At 34.3% G+C, this 20,692-nt stretch overlaps 1 protein-coding gene across 5 annotated transcripts in view; it reads right to left on the reverse strand.

Moving 5' to 3' along the window:
* Positions 1 to 20,692, reverse strand: part of PTPN12 (protein tyrosine phosphatase non-receptor type 12) — an 82,185-nt gene that overhangs the window by 7,522 nt on the left and 53,971 nt on the right. For all 5 annotated transcript variants that reach the window (XM_073238952.1, XM_073238953.1, XM_073238950.1 and 2 more), the window contains 5 exons: positions 18,594 to 18,660; positions 16,460 to 16,537; positions 16,264 to 16,362; positions 10,795 to 10,880; positions 1,572 to 2,542 (listed from right to left, as the gene is read on the reverse strand). In XM_073238952.1, the coding sequence (XP_073095053.1) occupies positions 1,572 to 2,542; positions 10,795 to 10,880; positions 16,264 to 16,362; positions 16,460 to 16,537; positions 18,594 to 18,660 (1,301 nt within the window). The remainder of the gene's footprint in view (positions 1 to 1,571; positions 2,543 to 10,794; positions 10,881 to 16,263; positions 16,363 to 16,459; positions 16,538 to 18,593; positions 18,661 to 20,692) is intronic.

Genomic DNA, 20,692 nt, shown 5'->3' on the forward strand with positions numbered 1-20,692 from the left:
GTTATGCTGCAGCACAGAACACTTACAGAGGAAAACCTTCAGTTAATACCAAACTCACCTAGCGTAATTAGGGTACTATAAAAAGAAAGCAGAAATCATACTTACAGCTATCTTTGCTTTGAAATACAATAAAATGGGAAGAACAGAAGTGAGCTATTATACAGCAGAGTACATCCTTTCAAATATCCTTATACAATATGTCATATTTTAAAGGAACTCCTGTCATCACCAAAAGACTGGTCATGTGGCAGTAACTTTTAATGAACATAAGATATCATGCATGCTTCCTGCCTTCACCAAATTCTAATGATGGTTTAAAAAATACATTTCCTAGGTATAAGACATATGCCTTATATACCAAAAAGGCCAAAAATGAAAATTTATCATCTATACATTTTCTTGAGTATTACAACTTGGCAGTTATTTTTCAAACTCTGAAACCAAGGAAGAAAAAGACATTAATAATTTTAAATTATGGCAGATTGGTAAAGTAATATTTATCTTCTAAAGATCCTTCGAATAGAACACAGAAAACTCAAGAATATAGAGAAGCCTATAAATTTAAAGAATAGGCTTGAACTTTCACCTACTCTACTAGATATGTTCTCAAGATAAAAAATACAGTATGTGTGGGTTGAGAAAAATAAAGGTGCCATAGTCTGGGAGGTACTTACTGGGCCAGAAACAGGAAAAGAAAGTCATCTTTCAAATTCATATACTTTATTTTGCCTGCACATACAAATACCAGTCTATCTGTGCCACTACCAAAGTTCACTGACAAGCAAAGGACCACTGACTGTTGGTGAGTAGCTTTCATGCTGTACATTTGCTCTCAACTTTACTGTCTGCTTAAGAAGGCAGTCAAAGAAGAGCTTCAAGAACCAATAACACTTCTTGGGAACTGAGTGCACACATTATCTTGGAATGCTACGACTGCATGAGGAAGAGTGTCATTAATTAAATAACTAGAATTGATGACTAGATATGGATATATCCCAACCACTACTAAATGAATTAAACTTCCCATGTTCTGAGTAGTTGCAGTATTGTGCCTTGGTTAAAACTCAGGGTTGAAAGCAGCCTCATTTGTAAGCATTTCTGAAGAGTTTTTTCAAAAGGTATTTTGTAGTTAAAAGAGCATAAAAAGATGACAAAGTAGGTATTTGGAATAAACCTACTGACCACAGTGACATTAAATGGTCAATCAAGCCCTTCTACAGTATCTGTATCACTGTTACTTTAAGCAGTTCTATCTTCCCTAAAATATTTCTAATCATTCAGTCAGATACATCTTCAACCCATATGTAATACTAAAAGCCATAATGTGAAGAAAAAGAAAGAACAATTTCAGTTACAACTGAAATATTTCAAAAACACAAAACCCAGTAATCTAGTATGACCACATTAAGGTAACAATAAAAACTTAAAATAATAATATCTAAAATAATAAAATCATGCTGTAAATTCTACAGTCAAGTGTGGAATCAAACATTATGAATTAATATAGCTAAAGTGCTTAGAACAGTGACTGGAACACAGAAAAGTATTGAAGTGTTAGATATTATTATTACCTTTTTCAGCACCTGAATGTATTGTTCCTGCTATGTCATGTCTAGCAATGGACATTGTTAATACTTTCCTTGCAGAAATGCTTTCAGTACTAGTGGCAGCAGAAACTGTGGCACTTGCTGTTGAAATATTAGTTTTATTCTTGTTCACAGCACCGTCTGAGTCCCTTTCATCTGAGTCCGAGTCATCGGAGTGAAGAGGATTAGTAAAACTGAGGGGTGCTCTGAATAGAGGTGAACTATTATGATCCACAAGGTCATGGGTTTCAACTTGTGTTGTGGGGCTTGGCATTAAGCTCACAGTTTTCACTGTTGGACAGTGGGTATCTGAGGATTTGCCCTCGGATGAATCTGGCATGGGCAGGGTATTTTCAGGTCCGGAAAATGACCAGGTTACCTGTCGTTTCTCATCAAGAGGCAAGCGGTCTGGCCTTGGAGGTGGGTCTGAATTCTGTGACTCTTCTGCTGGAATGTCTGGAGCTTTATTTGACTGTGTTGCACTGCAGTCCACACAAGAATTCTGAGAAATAGCATCAACTTTCAGATCCCCTGAACTCAATTCCTGTGACTTAGATATTTTATCACTCATACAAGGTGATGCTGATTTAACTTTGATTGCATGTCCTCTATTCAAGAGTGTATTCCCCTCAAAACTTTTTGGTCCTTCTTGGAGAGGTACCTTCTTAATCTCAAAACTTAAATTTCGCTCCAGTTTTTTATCTATCTGTTCAACAGCTGGTTCATTTCTCCCTGGAAGTTCTGTTGACTTATTATAGTTTCTGTTGAGGTCTGTTGAATGTTGTTCTGATGAAACTGTGTGCAACACTGGCTTTGGATGGTATCTGTCATTGTCCTGCCACACAGTAGTGACTGTTGGAAAAGCTGAAGGGGGAGAAGGGGTCAAGATGGGTGGCACTGGGTGAGGTTCTGGTGGCTGCAGTATTTCTTCCTTGGCATCCCCTTCTACAAGGCAGCTGAAAAACATTATGAAAAAGGTAAGAATGTTCATCCTCTTTAAAAATAAGTTGATAGGTAACAATAGTTAAACCTATCATATTAGAAGTCAGTAGAGTCTGGTTATTAATTTGTCTAATGTTTAACAAAGGAACATGCACACTGTTTAGAAAGTCAAATAATAAAAGAATTTTAATGAAAAACATTAGTTTCCTCCCTGCCATAGCCCATCAACCTCCCAGACATTAACTTTCAGCTTTTTTTAACAACTGCTTCTAAGGTTTACCTCCATATTTCAAAATATCTCAAAATGCATAAACTCTTCTTTCTTGATCTATTTCACACATTCTCTACTGTCTTCCTACAGTTTATTTTCTCCATATTCCCAATACTCTAATAATAATTTCTGGCTAGTTCAATATTGTCACTATAAATATTATTCATAATGATGACAACATGATTTCCTATCTTTTCTTATACAACTTCTTGTTTTTCCCTAAAAACTGCCTTGGGGTTCTGATGCCTTAGTTCTCTGTGTATCATCAGTGACTCAGCCTTCTTAACTTTTCTACAGATTTATATACCTCCTCTCCATTGGTCGAGTACACCAGGTAACTATCAATACCCCAGATATCCCTCACAGAAACCTCAAGCCTCCTGCTCCAATGTGGACCACAGGTCCTAGGCCACCACAGCAGTAATGCTCTCTCCTGGGGAACACTACTGTTTCCTGGGGCCTGTTTTCCTTTTTCTAGATACATTCCCTTGTTCTGAAGGGTTATATCCTCCATTTGCTTCTAAGAACTGTATACAGAAGGAAAATATCCTGAGGCTTTGTATATTTGAATATATTTTTCAAGGTTATTGAGTTTTTGAAAAGGTATATATTTCTAAATTAGAAAAATATTCCTTCAGAATTTTAAAATTCTGATTCCTGTTCCTTTGAATGTAATTTTTTTTTAACTTAGAGCTTTTAGGTTCTTTATTTTTGATGGTCTACAATCTCATTCATAAACTTTTAAACCAACTGTATTTACGCTTTTAAAATCCAGTGTATTGCGAACTTACTGTATGAGAATTCATGTTCTTTAATACAAGAAAATTTTATCCTACTTCTTTGCTGATTTCTTCTCGTCAGTCTTCTTCCATGCGATTTGCTTTGTTATATTACTATTACTGTGTGATAGACCTTGGGGTTTCACTCTCTAATTTTCTTATCTTCTCTCTCCTATTCTGTTTTCTTTTCTATTTGTTTCTTTTCTTGCGAGAGTTCCTTGATTATCTTCCAACCCTCCTTTTAATTTTTAAATTTTATGCTACCATATTTTTAATTTCCAATACCTTCTTATTACCATCACCTCGTATTTCATGGCAGCAGTATTTACTAATGACTGAGAAAACAGGCACTTGTTTTTTTCCACCCTCATCTCTTTTCTATTGTTTATTGCCTCCATTTCTTGCAAATTCCTTTTTCCCCCTGCTTATTTGGGTCTTTCATGTTAGTGGCATTCTCAAATGTCTGACTGTTCCTGGTTCTGTTCATTTCAAAGAGTGGAATATCAGGAAGGACTGGAAGATGCTTATGTGTGTGCGAGGGGGAGCTTGTGGCTTAATGGTCATCTCACTGCATGGCGGCTGAGTACAGCCCTTGCAGTATCATTGGTGCGCCACAACCATCAGTAACTATAGATTTCCTCTCTATGATGGTTAGTTTCCGTAAGTGTGATTCAGTCTCCCACCAGAAGTGGCTACCAGCTATTCTGGGAACCAACTAAGGAGTGGGAGCAAGACATCTAGATAATCTCACATATGCAGATTCCTGTTTTCAGTAAGGCTCTACAACCCCACCATCATCAATTGGACCTGATGCCTTGAATCTAGACTTTCTTCGTTCAACCACTCCAGAGTAAATCTCTCTACATTGTGCCCAGATGTGGGAGAAGTAGCCGCCTGTCTGCTCAATTGGACGGAAGGAACTAGGGTTTTGAATACTCTTTAGAGACATTCAAATACTCTTTAGAGACTTAGTCTTCAGTCCCAGCTGACACACCAGCCTGAAGAGGAACTTCCAATTCCTGAGCCTTTTTAGAACTTCTATGAAGAGACGCATTCTGCTTCTTATTGGCTCTCCCACCTACAGCAAAGCTTGGTAGCTTTCTTTGTTAAGTCCCTTTTCATTGGTTGATGTGCTTTCCACTTTTAAATTTTGTGAATATCTTCTCTGCAATTTTTTTTATTAGACCTTTATACATTTTCATATTCCTTCACTATAATTTTAGGAAACTTAGGGAGGGGCCAGAGTTAAATGTGTTTACACTGTCCTATCTAACCAATAACCTTGTAAATGCTTTTAGAAGCAGTAGTCTGTGCATGATGTTGATATGTACATAGTAATTATATTCTTGGCTAGTCACATTTAAAAAATAGCTTTATACTGAGGTATAGATATACAGAAAACTACATTTGATGTATAAAATTTGATGAGTTTGGACACATGCATACACCCTTGATACATTACCAAAATCAAGAAAATAAACATACCCATCACATCCAAAAGTTTCTCTGTGTCCCTTTGTGGATTTTTTTGGCTAGTTAAATTTGATTGATAATTATACTAGCAGATTTCCCCATCTTTCCTTAATTTAAGGTTGGTTAAGACAAGGCTTAAAACCCTTTTACAGCACTTCCCTGTGCACAAAAATTACAAGCACAGTCAGAAAAAAATATATGCTACCTACTGATTTTCCACTGTAGTATCCACCACTTACATTTTCACTAGATATTCTGAGGTAAAAAAATTCCACTGAATAGATATAACTTGCATTTTTCTTACTGTAATATTTTGTATTACAGTAAATATTTTTGAGCTTACTGTAAATATTTTTGAGCTTTACAAATTTTAAAAATTTTATTAAAGTAGCATTAATATACAACCTTATGTTGGTTTCAAATATACAACACAGTGGTTCAACAATTACCCATATTATCAAGTCCTCCCCCCCACCATTGCAGTCACTATCACTGTAGTAAGAAGCTATAATCGTTACTTGTCTTCTCCATGCTGTACTACCATCCCTGTGACCAACTTATATTGTGATTGTGAGTTATCATGAATTATGCCCTTTTATTGCCATTCCTCCCTGCTCCCCAACCCCTCACCCTTGGTAACCATTAGTCCCTTCTCAGTGTCTGTGAGTCCGTAGCTATTTTGTTCCTTCTGTTTTGCTTTGTTTTTAGACTCCACAAGTAAATGAAATCATTTGGTATTTGTCTTTTTCCACCTAGCTTATTTCACTGAGCATAATACCCTCTAGCTCCATCCATGTTGTTGTAAATGGCAGGATTTCTTTTCTTTTTATGGCTGAATAATATTCCATTGTGTATATGTACCACCTCTTCTTTACCCATTCATCTACTGATGGGACACTCAGGTTGCTTCCACATCGTGGCCACTGTAAATAGTGCCACAATAAACATAGGGGTACATATGTCTTTTCAAATGGGGATTTCGTTTTCTTCAGATAAATTCCTAGGGGTGGAATTACTGGGTCAAATGGTATCTTCCACTTCTCAAAAGCAGAACAAAATATTGAGGACCTACCAATGCTGGGCATTATCAGGACCAGAAGAGGAATCACAACAAACACAATAGTTCAGATCCCTAAGGTGAACAGAGAAATAATGAAGAAGAAGCTACAAAAGGCAAGTTAAAACAATACTGTGAAGATCTAGAATTTCATGCTAAGTTTGGACTTTCTAATAAAGAAAATTTACATTTAGTTTGTTTAGACAATTCTTAAAATGAACAACTCTGTAATTTTTCTTTTAAATTCTGTTTTATAAAAACAAAACTACTTTCCTTACAAAAATTTGGACTGGAACCCATGTAGGGTGGAAATGACAACCAAAAAAATCAGAACATAACACTTTAAAAACGAAAAAAAAAGCCTCACCAGTAGCCTGTCTTCTAGGTAATAGTATACAATGGAAAAAGCACTGGCCTGGAAGGTAAATGAGATCATTAGCCTATGTAAGCCAACTGCCTTGGGAACCAGCTATGGTAATATCCATGTGACCAGGATTAGTGTAAAAAACCAGAGTCCATTACACCATTTATCACTTTATTCATTCTGTAGATAGTTGACGATATATATCAAAGAATACATGGTGATCTTAAAAAAGATGAGAAAGCCTACATAGTAGATGTTGTATCAAGACTAATGATTACTTTCTAAACCAAAACTGTGGTATCTCCTTTACAGCTTATATTTTGGAGTTGAGAAAGATGTTACTTATATCTAACCTTTATTTCTTAGTTTTATTATATATTCTGATCTCTATGAATAACTTTTAGAATTATATCTGATCTGGATGACGGTTACATGAGTGTATACAAATGTCAAAATTCATCAAGCTGTAATACTCAGATTTCTGCATTCTATTGTGTGTACCTCAACATAAAAAAAAAATTACATGTAATTTTATTTTTTATAACAGTGAAAAAGAACAACACAAGAATTATAAAAGAATTAAAGCACAGAAAAATACAGAATGCATAACTGTTTTGCCAAAAATTTTACTTTTGTATATCTTAAAAGATGCCAATTTGAATGAATAATCCAATTAGAACTTTAAAATTTTTAAATAGTCAAATCAATCTTGTCCTTTGTGATTTCCTTTATTTCTTCTTTTATAGCCCCCCTCTACAAGACTTGTCAAACATCAGTTTATATTTTCTGTTTCAATAATTTGACTCTTTTGTATTTGTCTATTTGAAGCTTACTTTGTATTTGGTATCATTTAAGGATCTAAATAGATTTCCCCCAAAAATGATTAATATTACAATATAACTTAAGTAACTCTGTTCCAGTAGGCTCATAAACACTTAACAATGACTAATGGTTACCAAGGGGAAGGGTTGGGATGGGTGCAGGGGGGAGAGGGAGGGAAGGGAGGGAGATAAAGGGGTACAATAATTTGCAATCATAATATAAGTTGATCACAGGGACTGTTGAACCACTGTGATGTACATTTGAAACCAACATAAGATGGTATATTAATGACACTTCATAAATAAATAAATAACTGTTTAGTGTATATTAAGTTAATTCTAACAGGATCTATTCCCACTCCATTTAATTGGTATATTCTTATAACACTAACAGACTTTTAAATATTATAGTTTTATAATTTTTAAAAGGGTTAGTCCTTGCTCATCACTATTTTCATCCAAAGTTTTCTTTGGTATTTTTTCTCTTTTATTCATCCAAATGAATTTTATTATATTGCCAAGTTCAGAAAAGATCCTTTTGGTATTATGGTGAGAACTGCATCAAATTAAAAAAGACATAGTATTTTAAATATCACCGAAAAAAGCTAAATTACATTTAACTTTTCCAATCAAGAACAATTGTTTACCTCTTTGCTGCTATCATATTTGAGAATAAAAAGATTAAATAAAAAAGAATAATTAATGTTTTTTATTAACAGCAAGTGAATGTACTTCTAATTAAGACTCTACTTTCCACTTAAGGTTATTTCTAGGTATTTCATACTTTGAAAGGATTCTCTTAATCTTTTCTTATTTGGCTGGTCTAAAGGACCATGTACTACTTTTATCCAGTCACAGTCACTTTGCTCTTCTCTTTCTTATAAATTAATCCTTTAAGGCAATATACTTACGTTTAATGTAATTGTTTTACCTTATTTCCTACTTGCCATCTTCCTAGAGTTCTTGGTCTCCAAAATACTACCACATCCAGAGCTGGATGAGGGCTCCCAAAATCAGGTAGCTTCAAATGTCTCCATTTAAACAGACTTCAACTCCTTGTTCTGACACCACAAATGCCCTCACCTGTCCACGATAGCTTAAGAGCCACAGACATCTGAAAGTTCACTTCATTTTCCCAGGCAACCCTTCAAGGAAGTATGTATTCATGCATTTCTGCCAGATACAAAAACTCTCTCCTTCATGGCCTCCAGAATGCCACTGTTTTCTGGTTTTACTTTATCCGTTGGTTATTTTCCATTTTTTTTCTCATAACAGCTTTTTTTGTATGTGTCTTCACAAATTTTGGTGCTTCCAAGGGTTCCCCCTCCTTGGTACTTTATTATGTTATACCCAGAATCCTAAAGGTTTTCCTGCCCAAGTTTTCTATCAGCTGTATACTGAACCCTCAAAAAATCTACCACCAGCTTAGATATCAAAAGGTCTAAAAAGCAGAATCAAAGTCTTGTCTTCCTCCCAAGTCTTATTCCTACTTAAAACTGTTTGAATTGAGAGGTATTAGAAAAAGCACAAGTATACTGTCACTGTCTATGAAATGTCAGATTAAGAAAAATTTACTAAGGTTTATATATACTCTTTTGTGTCTCTTAAGCACATATCCTCAAATAAAATAGTAGTAAATCTGTTGATAATTTACAGAAAACAGCCAATTAATAAGGTATACTTCCAGAGTGCTGGTGTCAGTGAATAAAATATCAAGAATTGTATTAGTGTTAACAAAATATGTACTGAAGACAGAAAATGAAATCTGTTAATCAAAATCTATAATACTATTTATTTATACACCAGAATGATATGACTGATTAAAGCTAATACAACAGATGTAAGCCTTCTCCTCTAAATCCTTCTCCAATAATACTGACTCTGTACAACCAATTAACTTGTTTACTGTAGCCATACTGAAAGCCAAAGTATACCGCTTTTATATTTTATTAGCCTTGTTCTTGTGACTTTATTTGCTGTCGATAATTTATAACAGTTCTCAAATTATCTCAACCTAGAAGTCACAGGATATTCTTTGTAGAACACAATGAAATTCTGCCATTTGACTCTCCGGCATGAATAAAAAGAGGACCTAAGTATATAGTATAAAATCAAACACAAAAAAATTTGAACACATCTATCCCCAAATAAAATCCTGTTTTAAAGCCAAATGAATATTTTTCTGTTAACACCCTTTTGCTACTTTTTTATTATCTTCCTGTTTATTAAAGAATAACAGAAGCTACCACTATTTGTTGTTGGAGACATATGACCACAGAAATCACAAATAACAGGTATACTTTGAGAACTTTCACACTGGCTCAATCTCAAAAAAAAAAACAAAAACAAATTACCTGGCTCTCTTCCACTGGAGGAAGATTAAAGTGGAAACCAAACAGGAAAGAACTACTGGAAAGTTTTCTTAGTGCACAATTAACATCCCGAGCATTGAAGTGGGGAGACCTAAACCCATCTATACAGGCTTCCTGATCTTCCTCAGGGAAGTAGGTATAGGCATTCCAGAGACTGAAGAAACTACCACATTTTGCCTTAGTTCTTGAGGAAAGTTGGAAGCTTTTTCTTTTGTAAAAAGGGGTGATCTCATTAAGCTATAGTGCTCAGTGCCAAGACCCAACCCTAGTCACCTCACCCACCTTTACTTAACTTCTGTCAAACTTTTAAGAATTAATTGGTGAATCCATTATACAAGAAGAGGTAGTTTGAGAGGTCAATCCATTTGGGCAGATCTAGCTTGAGACAACACACGGTCTAAGTCATTCTAATTGTTTTATTATAGATACTGCACTTTGCCTCTTTTTAAAAATAATTCAGTAACTCCATCTTAACTCTACATTGTAATGGGAAAACCAACATTTAATGAAAAACTAGTATGTGCCAGGTCCTACACATAGCAATTTTCAGATATTTTATTTCATTTAATCATTAACACTTAAACACACCACACTAACACAATCCCGAAGGATCAAGTAAGTTAAGTGACTTAGGACTTCAAAGTTAGTACGGGCTGAAAAGGACTTGAAACTAAACCTTTCTAACTCTTTATTTTTTTCCATACCATCACATAATTGACCTCACGGTACCCTAAAAGGGAATAGAGGGAAAAAAGGGGGTAGAAATATATCTTGATTTTAACTATTATGAGCTTGCTGTGGAAAGTAAGAAAACCTAGAGAGAAAAAACTCATCTTTGCTAATAATGTTATTAAACATATTCACATAACTTCTTTAACGTGCATACATGTGCTATATAGTCAGTTTATGTTTACACTCATTGTTCTGGTGCAATATACTACACTGAACTTTATCCAAAGTGAAACAGTATTTGTAATACATCAGTGAATCAATTGCCATATATATATGCTACATCCTAAAAAAAGGGATAATAAAAGTTATAAAAACAAATTACAAACATTCATAATTTGCTGTTTTAATTAACAGTAAAATAAAAGCATCCTTTCAAAGAATATGTAACATACAGTACCTTCGGGTCCTTGGTGGTTTTGGAGGAGGAGAATCTTGTTTATCAGGATCTACAGAACTGACCATATTTTCAGTGTTTGTTTCACTCTGTCAAGAAAAAAAAAATGCTTCATTAAAGTTAGGAGAAAAATAATTTTCCTTTCTCCTGTTTCAAATAAACTCTGGGCTGTTTGAATTTTTAAAACAAAGTCAAATTTGCCCAATAACAAAATGGATCTTAATACTCTGTACGTTAGCACAAAGGAACAAACTTCAATGAGGTTAATATAAAAAAAATTCACCTCCAAACAACAACAAATGTTGGCGAGGTTCGGGAGAAAGGGGGAACCCTCCTACACTGCTGGTGGGAATGTAAATTAGTTCAACCATTGTGGTAAGCAGTATGGAGGTTCCTCAAAAAACTCAAGATAGAAATACCATTTGACCCAGGAATTCCACTTCTAGGAATTTACCCTAAGAACGCAGCATCCCAGTTTGAAAAAGACAGATGCACCCCTATGTTTATCGCAGCACTATTTACAATAGCCAAGAAATGGAAGCAACCTAAGTGTCCATCAGTAAATGAATGGATAAAGAAGATGTGGTACATATACACAATGGAGTATTATTCAGCCACAAGAAGAAAACAAACCCTACCATTTGCAACCACATGGATGGAGCTAGAGGATATTATGCACAGTGAAATAAGCCAGGTGGAGAAAGTACCAAATGATTTCACTCATATATGGAGTATAAGAACAAAGAAAAACCGAAGCAACAAAACAGCTGCAGACTCACAGAACCCAAGAATGGACTAACAGTTACCAAAGAGAAAGGGACTGGGGAGGATGGGTGGGAAGGGAGGGATAAGGGCAGGGAAAAAGAAAGGGGGCATTTCTTTCTTATATATAACATGCTTTCATATAACATGATTAGCATGTATAATGTGGGGGGGGCAAGGGGAGGGCTGTACAACACAGAGAAGACAAGTAGTGATTCTACAGCATCTTACTACGCTGATGGGCAGTGACTATAATGGGAATTGTGGGGGGACTTGGTGAAGGGGAGAGCCTAGTAAACATAATGTTCTGCATGTAACTGCAGATTAATGATAAAAAAAAAAAGTCCACCTCTAGGCATTACCACCACTAGAAACTTAACATGTATAAAGAGGAAAAAAGCCAACAAAGGCTTATACCTTTATCTTTCCTAATCTTTTTTGGTATTCCTATCGTTACCTAGTACTTTTAAATAGGTCCCAGAACTCATCTGAAGCATTCTTTGCCCCACTCTCCCTGTCACCATAGAGTGTCCTGCTACATTAGAGTATGCAGCCCCTATGTCACTGCCTAACCCAAAGGACCCAAAAAAGGGGCAGGGAGAGTCCATTCAGGGGTATCCTCTGTTCCTGCTGGTCACAACAACCAGTGCTATCATTAACACAGGTGCTCCAGAGTCAATACAGCTGTAAGTATCTAAGGTTGTATTCAGGGTTGTCAGTAAAGGAACTGCGAAATTATTATATAAAACATTGATCTGGATTGGTTTCAGCCTCGGGAAATACCTCATTTTTATCCAGCAAGGCTACAAGTCAGATAACTTTAGGAAAAAGAAAAAAAGCCATCTATACATATACCTGATCAATTAAGAAACTCTGAAACTGTAGTTGCCTTTTTTGTTTGTTTTAAATCAGAAGGCATGTCCGTCATGGCAACTTCTTTGTCTTTGTAACTGTTTCTTGCCAGTGACCTTTTTTACTCCTCCCAACTAAAGAAAACAGAGATCTCAACTTTTCAGCAATTTTTAGTGTGCCCTGTCTCCTGTCATATACTATTAGATGTATTAGACAAGTTTTATGCATCTTACTCTGCCCAGAACAAGAGTTACATCATGAGAGAGGAAGCTTTCATCCTTGATTAGAGCTACCTACTGCAACAGTGACATTTATTACAGGAATAGCTGCTATGGGAAGGGTGGCCATAGAATTTACTGCCCCAATCAGGGCTCTTTGAGGATGAAAGAGAAGCATTATTATTATAGCCAGACAACAAGCGTTAACTGGTTTTGCCTCAGGTAAATCAGGACTTTTGGTCACCACACTTTTAGAACCTCAGACATCACTAGAATATAGACTTTGCATCATATAGATACCGCTGACACATTAATGATTCATTTGGTTATTATTTCTATTAATTACACAATCACATTCCCATAATAGTCATTAACGTTTCTGTACCAAAATCTGTAATATTCACATTAAGGAGATTAAAGATTAAGGTGAATCATATAAAACTGCTTCTATTGAACTGTTTCTAACCTATGAAACAGCAATTTTTTAATAATACAACATAGCCTCATGTCATGTGAACTCAGGTTTTGCTGCTTAATGAGTACAATACCAAACACACACACACAACATTAAAGTTTTTATTCTGGATTTTGAAAGAGCAGGTAAGGCACTGTGGATCTACATGTCAAGTGCACTAGACAGCAAGTCCTGGGGAGGATACAAAAATATCAGGGACATGTATGTAACTTTAAGAAGTGTATAGTCTGGTAATATAACCAAACAAATAAAAGTAAAAGGGTAACAATAAAATAATAAAGTGTGAAATTAAAGATGTTATGTTATTAGGAATACAGTTGAGAAACATTAAGAAGTTGACAATATTAAGGTAACATTTAGAATGGCATTAAGAGACAGGCAAGATTTTAACCAAAAGAAAAAAAAAAAAACAGAGGATCAGAGGATAGAAGGGGTAACAGATGGGAAGCGAACAAGAAGAGAAAGTAAGGGTTTCTTTAGGCAAATGATGACACACATGACAAAGGAAAGGTGTCATGAAGGATTCCTCTATTCTGAGTAAATGAGAGAATGGTGGGTCCATTAACAGAAAGGGCCAAAAGAGCAAGAACTTTTGGGAAGTTTCTGGAGCATGCTGAATTTCATATTAAGAAAGTAATCAATGTGGCAATGAAGAAATGCAACTCAGAAAGCCATTGTCTACACAGCATGAACAAAACCTCTTGGTCATTCAGAATAGAATAATGTTTTTAGACTCTTAGTTTTTGCACAGAATAATGTTCGCTCTACTCTTAACTCTTCTGGCCCTCCTATATTCACTACAGCCTTTGTCCCCACGTTTGTCTTAATATATACAGCTCTCTTTAGCTGCTTTTATTACCAGTTGAAACAATAACGAATTTTTGAAGTTGAAAGGAATTTCAGAAATTAATCCACTAGAGATTAGCTTCTAGTATATTCTCTTGTTTCTAATACAGCTTGCTAAAGTTATTTTTTTAAAATACCTTTTGACCACCTTTACCCAGTTCACTGAAAGTTATTTTGTGTATTAATATTTTACACATAACAGAGCTGTATCAAATGCCACACACACAAAAAAATCAGAACCTAATTATGAAACACTTGAGGATATATTATCAGCTGCAGAACAAAATAAATACTAAAACAGTGCTTTAAAATAAAGATTACATTTGAGGAAAAGATATTCAGAATTCAGTATCACATCTAAAATGTACAACACAAACACAATAGAGGGAGCAAAACACAAACTATTATTGCTATTAATCATACTAGAATTGATGACCCAGTTGTTAATAACTGGTGGTGGTACCTTTTAGATACAAGATAAAAAGACATGCATGCATAATTACAGATGTTGGCTTACTGAGGTGTTCCTAAACGCCAAGTCAATATGCTACTGGATTCCAGAATAATTTTCTCTTCAGATCTCTTACTCTAGGAAACCATTTTAGTTGTTAAATACCCCTAACAAATACAATTTATTACAGTCTTATATTGCTAATTAGCATTTCAAATTAAAATTTCTACAAAAATAGTTCTGGAACATAGAGTTTACTTTAAGAGCTTTTTAAAAAAACTTCACCGCTAAATTAAATTGTCAGAGAAATAATAAACAGATATTTACAATTGTTTCTCATAGCATGGGTTCAGAAATGTAATATATTTCAAATCATTGTACTTAACCACTATTTTAGATTTTACATTTTCTCCAACGAGGACTCGTATGGTCTTCAACCATATATAAAGATGCTATAAAAATAGTGGCCTTTGTTAAAAATACCTAGAAAACAAGATTTCTTAACAAGAAAACATTCTAAAATTATCTAGAAGGATAAGCTATCTTTTCTTCTATCAATTGGTTCACTTTTTTATCCATTCATCTATTGAGTAATATAGTTTATACAGTGACAGACATTATGGACACAACCTTTAACAAAATACTTTTTCTCATCAAATACAGTTACCTCTGAATGGATTCTATAGAAAGTTGTTTTTCTCTTACAAAATAGGAAAACCCATCTTGCTCAAATAGAATAAAAACTAAAAAAATATCCAAGTAATGAGAAAGCATTGCAATATATATTACGTATCATTTTCTGGAGATTAAATATAATTAAAAGCTTTAAAAATACACTTAATATTCCATTTAAAATTTCATACAACTTACTAGCAAAAAAAAGTAAACAACGCAATTACAAAATCATCAGAGGACTTGAACATTTTCCTAAAGATAATATATTGATGGCCAATAGGTGTTTGAAAAGATGCTCAAATTAGTAATCATCAGGGAAATTCAAATAAAAACGATGATGAGGCCTCACACCTTTCAGAATGGCTATTATCAGAAAGACAGGAAGTAAGTGCTTGAGAAAAATCGGAGAAAAGGGAACCCTTGTGTATTATTGGTGGGAATGTAAATTGGTGCAACCAGTATGGAAAACATGGTGGAGGTTCCTCAAAACATTAAAAATGGAACTACCATATGATCCAGTAATCCCACTTCTGGGTACTTATCCAAAGGAAATGAAAACACTAACTCAAAAAAGGTATCTCACCCCCATGTACACAGCAGCATCATTCACAATAGCCATGATAGGCAAACAAGTTAAGCATCTACCATTGAACGAATGGATAAAGAAAATGTACAATATATACACAATGGAATAGTATTCAACCATAAAAAGGAAACCTTGTCATTTCCAACAACATGGAAGGCCCTTAAGAACATTACACTATGTGAAGTAAGTCGCATAAAGGCAAATGCTGTGTGGTCTCACTTATGTGTGAATCTACAAACAACAACAAAACAAACAAAAAATCCATACCCATAGATACAGAGCATAGCCTGGCACTCACCAGAGGTAGGGCTGAGGGTGGGAGATAGGTGAAATGGGTAAGGGGGTTCAGAAGGTACGAACTTCCAGTTGTAAAATAGTCATGGAATGGAATATACAGCTTATATCTGGTGACTTTAGTAATGTATGGTGACTATAAAGGTAATGAATTGTGTATTTGAAAGGAAAGGGGTAAATAATATCGATAAATAAAAATAATACTTACCATGGCTATTCTGTTAAATAAAGCAAGATGACAATAAAAAAACTAAATATTACATCTTGGTAAAAAGTGCCAGTTTTCTAAAATTAACAGGCCAAGATCACCTACCACTCCATCAGCAATTTTCTGGGCTCCATGAATTTCATATAGCTGTAGTTGTTTTTCAAACAGCTGCGCAATAGCTCTATGAACAAGCTCATATTGCTCCTATTAGGGAGAATAAATGATAAACAAGGGAAAAGACTTTAAAAATCCAAGAAAGCATTTATTAAAATAGTTTATAAAATGAAACAAAAAACTATACCTTGGTTTGTACTGCAGAATGCCTTTGTGTTCTCATTTCTTGTATTAAGGTAAATACATTAAATTCCTCTGGTATTTTCTGAAACAAAGAATACATGAGTCTGGACAATTGTTCAGAAAAACAGTAAACCAGTCTTTAACTTTTCATATTGACTTTTAATATATGTGGATAACAAAGTGTTTAGTGAGCACTACCTATTTGTATCGGACACTGCTCTTGAAACTGCAGGTACAAAGCTAATCTTGACTTTCGGCAGTCAAGCTAGTGAGCCAGACATGTGGACAAGTAAGTGTCTATCCAAGACATGACTCTGCTGAAGTGGGAATAAATATGTTGTGACTAACTCTGATTGATGTGTGGAATGAAAAGTGAAGGAAATATATATAGACATATTAGATTAAACATAACCTCTTTGGGGAACTGAGAAGCTTGATATAAAGAAACATAACAGAATTTGAACTCATTCTAGAGGGCAGCGTTTTCCAGGCTGGCTACATAAGGACCAGCTAAGAGAGCCAGGGAAAAATACAGATTCCTCAGCTACCTCTCCAAAAACTGACTGTAAAACATCCAAGACAATTCTTCTGTACGTGTGGAATTAGAATTACTCTAACAGGCAACCCCTGACATGAGCAGATTTGATATTCAGGCTACTTCTGTACCAGTAAAGGCAACAGTCTGAGGGGAAGATTTACTGAAGCAGTCTTAAAACAAAAAAAAAGAAACAGATTTGAGGCATTATTTCTAAGGCAGAACTATTAGAACTTGGTAATCAACAAGAATATTCTGGAATGATTAAAAAGGATAGAAGAGTTAAGAATGATTCCTGGGTTTACTGCTTGGGAGTTCTTCTTTACATCACAAGATTTTTTATATCAAGTCCTAACCTAAGGCCTAAGATTATATTTATGTTAACCCAAATTTATAAAATGGGGACTATGTTCAAAATACACAACTTTTGAAATGACCAGATGTTTATTTCATTTCCTGCATTCATCTAAATGTCTCTTCCCATTCCAAATTTAATCTTTGACTTTTAGGTTAAAATGTGGTGGAATCCTAGTTAATTTAGTTCGCTTAAATTCTTCATTTAAGTATTAGGAGATGGTAAGATTCCTGAGGAATACAAAAATATAATTTAACCCCATTGGGCTTTTTGAGAAACCTCAAAATTCAAATATTCCCTAGCAAAAGTGAAGAATGGTAGGGTGGGGAAAAAGAGAAGGAATAGAGGGAGGAAAGAAGGAAAAGAAAAAAACTATGTATTTTATTAATCATGTTTTATATAAGACATAGACTGACATTCACAGAAACTATAAAACTTTGAAGAATTAAAAGTGTCTCCCTAATGCCTAGAAAATTGCAGAACAAAAGAACCAAAACTACATATGATGTAGCCTTGTGTTTTTCAAATCTGTAATGAGGGCGATGTCTTTTTTATCTCTGTAATCTCCATCATATCAAACACAATTTCTTCGAAATAGTAGTGGTAATAACATTAACAATAGTAATAAAGCTAACACTAAACTAATAAGTAAGCACTTGCTAGATGCTACACATAGTTCTAAAGAACTTTACTACAAAGATTAACTTGTTTAACTCTTATGAGTTATTAATATGATGAGCCCCATTTTCAGGTAAAGAAATTGAGGCACAATAAGATTAAGTAATTCGACCAAGATCCCCCAGTTTGTAATTGACAGAGACAGAATTTTAATCTAGGCAGTTTGACTTCAGAGTCAGCTTTCTTAACCATTATACCATACTGTTTATAGACAGGGATAAATATTTACATTATTGAATTAATTATACTAGTACACAGACTAAGTATGAAAAGCAATGAGGATTTTGTATTTGGAAAAGTCAATGCAGAGTTTACATCCCCAATGTAGGTATCAATATACATAGAACAAGTGAGTGACAACATGTTTACCTTGCTGCCTAGTACATCATCTCCAGATAAGATGCATCATTTATGCCTTTTCCACTTCCACTACTTTTATTTCTTACATAGCAAAGCTAATTATAAAAAAGTAACATGTGTAACAAAACATTTGCTGATTGCAATTAACCACTAAATTTGAAATTTATAATAGATTAATTGGCTATAACGCTACATAAAAATTATTCTTACCCCAGCTTTTAGTAAATTCCACGTATAATCTATGGCACAAATGGCACCTGTTCTTCCACAGCCTGCACTATGGATATAAAGTTTGACAGAACAATTTTATTTTTGTGATTAAAAAGAACAATAGAACAAATGTGGATAGACATTTTAATACACAGAAGCCAAAAAATCATTTAAGAAATGTAACAAAATTCTACTTATTTATTAGTAAACAAACTCAGGAGTGTGTACACAGCAAAATCCTTAACATTAGTATTTATACATTTTTTTATTTAAGGAACTTAAGTGACTCACAGTATACTTCACTTTGGAAGTCTAATTCTACCTCAGAAAACCTTGTCTAGCTAACAAAGTAACTTGCAAAGGTAAGATAAATCTATTCTAGGTTCAGGAACGCTCTGGTGCTTTGTATAGAGTACAAGACGAAACATTTCAACCTGTAAAAGGTATAGGGAAGACAAAGTACTACAACTCCTAGAAATAGGTCTGAACACCAGCAGTGATTTTACCAAAAGAATAAAGACCAAGGATGCTCTAATAGAACCTGGAGGATATAAAGTAAATTACTACAGGTTTTTTACTTAAAACATGACAAAAATGTTTTAAAGCAGCTGATTCTTGACTAGAGGGAGGCATATGCACTTCAGGATTGAGAACCACTGGGAGTAAAGATCTACTAACATCACCAGAATAATTTTTAGGCAGAAAAAAGTTGGGTAGCATTTTAAACTTTCAGAAATAGTTTGTTAAACATAATCTAAGAATTTCTGATAAAGTACATTATAAGATACCTAAGATGATGTTTAAAAAGCACTTAATAATATACACCAATAATATTAACTTTCAACCACTGATACATCTGTCATTTCCACACATCAAAGTATTTCTAGAAATTAAGAGTTAAGAGTTACTTGGACTAAATTATTTTTATAACTTGATGGTTAAAAGGGTGATATTTCAGAGACACAGACAACCAGACGAGTGAAACATAAGAGAACGTTCCAAAACGGATCTCAGTATATGTATTTATTACACATTGGTGGATTCTCCAATCAAAGGCGAAAAAATAGACCATTCAATAAATGGTACAGGTAAAGTTAGCCAACAATGAAGAGCAAAAATTAGACATTTTTCTTTTACCTCACATACTATCTTTTGACCTCATATCATATCTTAAAGGGATTAAAAATATGTTAAGAAAAGCATATGAAAGTATTAAAGAAATATAGGCAAAACTTGAAGCACTATTGCGTTAGGGAAGGACTTTCTAAGCATATCTCTATGGACAGAAAACATAAATGAGATTCACAACTCTGACTACGTGATAGTTTTAAAATTTACATATGGTGAAACACAGGCAGAATAAAAACCATGAAAAACCATGGTATATATATCATGACTAAAAGTTAACATCCTCAATATATAAAGATATAAAGAATTCATGATATACAATTAAGAGATGAATGCCTGCTATAAAATAATTAGCAAAGCATACAAACAAAGCAATTTACAAAAGAATATACATGACCAAGGGGAAAAAAAAGGCTTCCCTATCACACAGGCATTAAAACACACCAACAAAAAGGTAAGAGTACTGGGAAGAGTATGGAGAAACAGGCACTCCCACAAGCTGGCGGGGGTAGGATCAATTATAATTAGCATCAACTTTATGGGTAACCAAAAATATGTATTAAAAGCATAAAAAAGTTCATATCTTTTGACTTACAAATCCCACTTTCAAATATCTATCCTAATGAATTAATTCAGATGTGTTCAAAGACTCTACTATTAGAATGGCCACTGGACATTTAAACTAAAATAGATGGAGAGGGGAGGGGTAATAAATAAGAAGCCAAGGAATGGACGTTAAATACAAAATAGAATGCAGTCATAATGCATGCAGAAGAATATTTATATAGATTTAGAAGGACATACATGATACAGTAAATGGGGAAACATTCTTTAAAAAATACTATACACACACTGAAAGGACATAGACCAACAAGTTTTAACAATCTTTATGTCTACTGGAATTGTGAATGATTTCCTTCCTTTTATGTATGTCTTAGTTCTAAAGTCACTATAATTAACATACTATTTGG

This window comes from Manis javanica, chromosome 6 (genome assembly GCF_040802235.1).
Source record: "Manis javanica isolate MJ-LG chromosome 6, MJ_LKY, whole genome shotgun sequence".
NCBI lineage: Eukaryota > Metazoa > Chordata > Mammalia > Pholidota > Manidae > Manis > Manis javanica.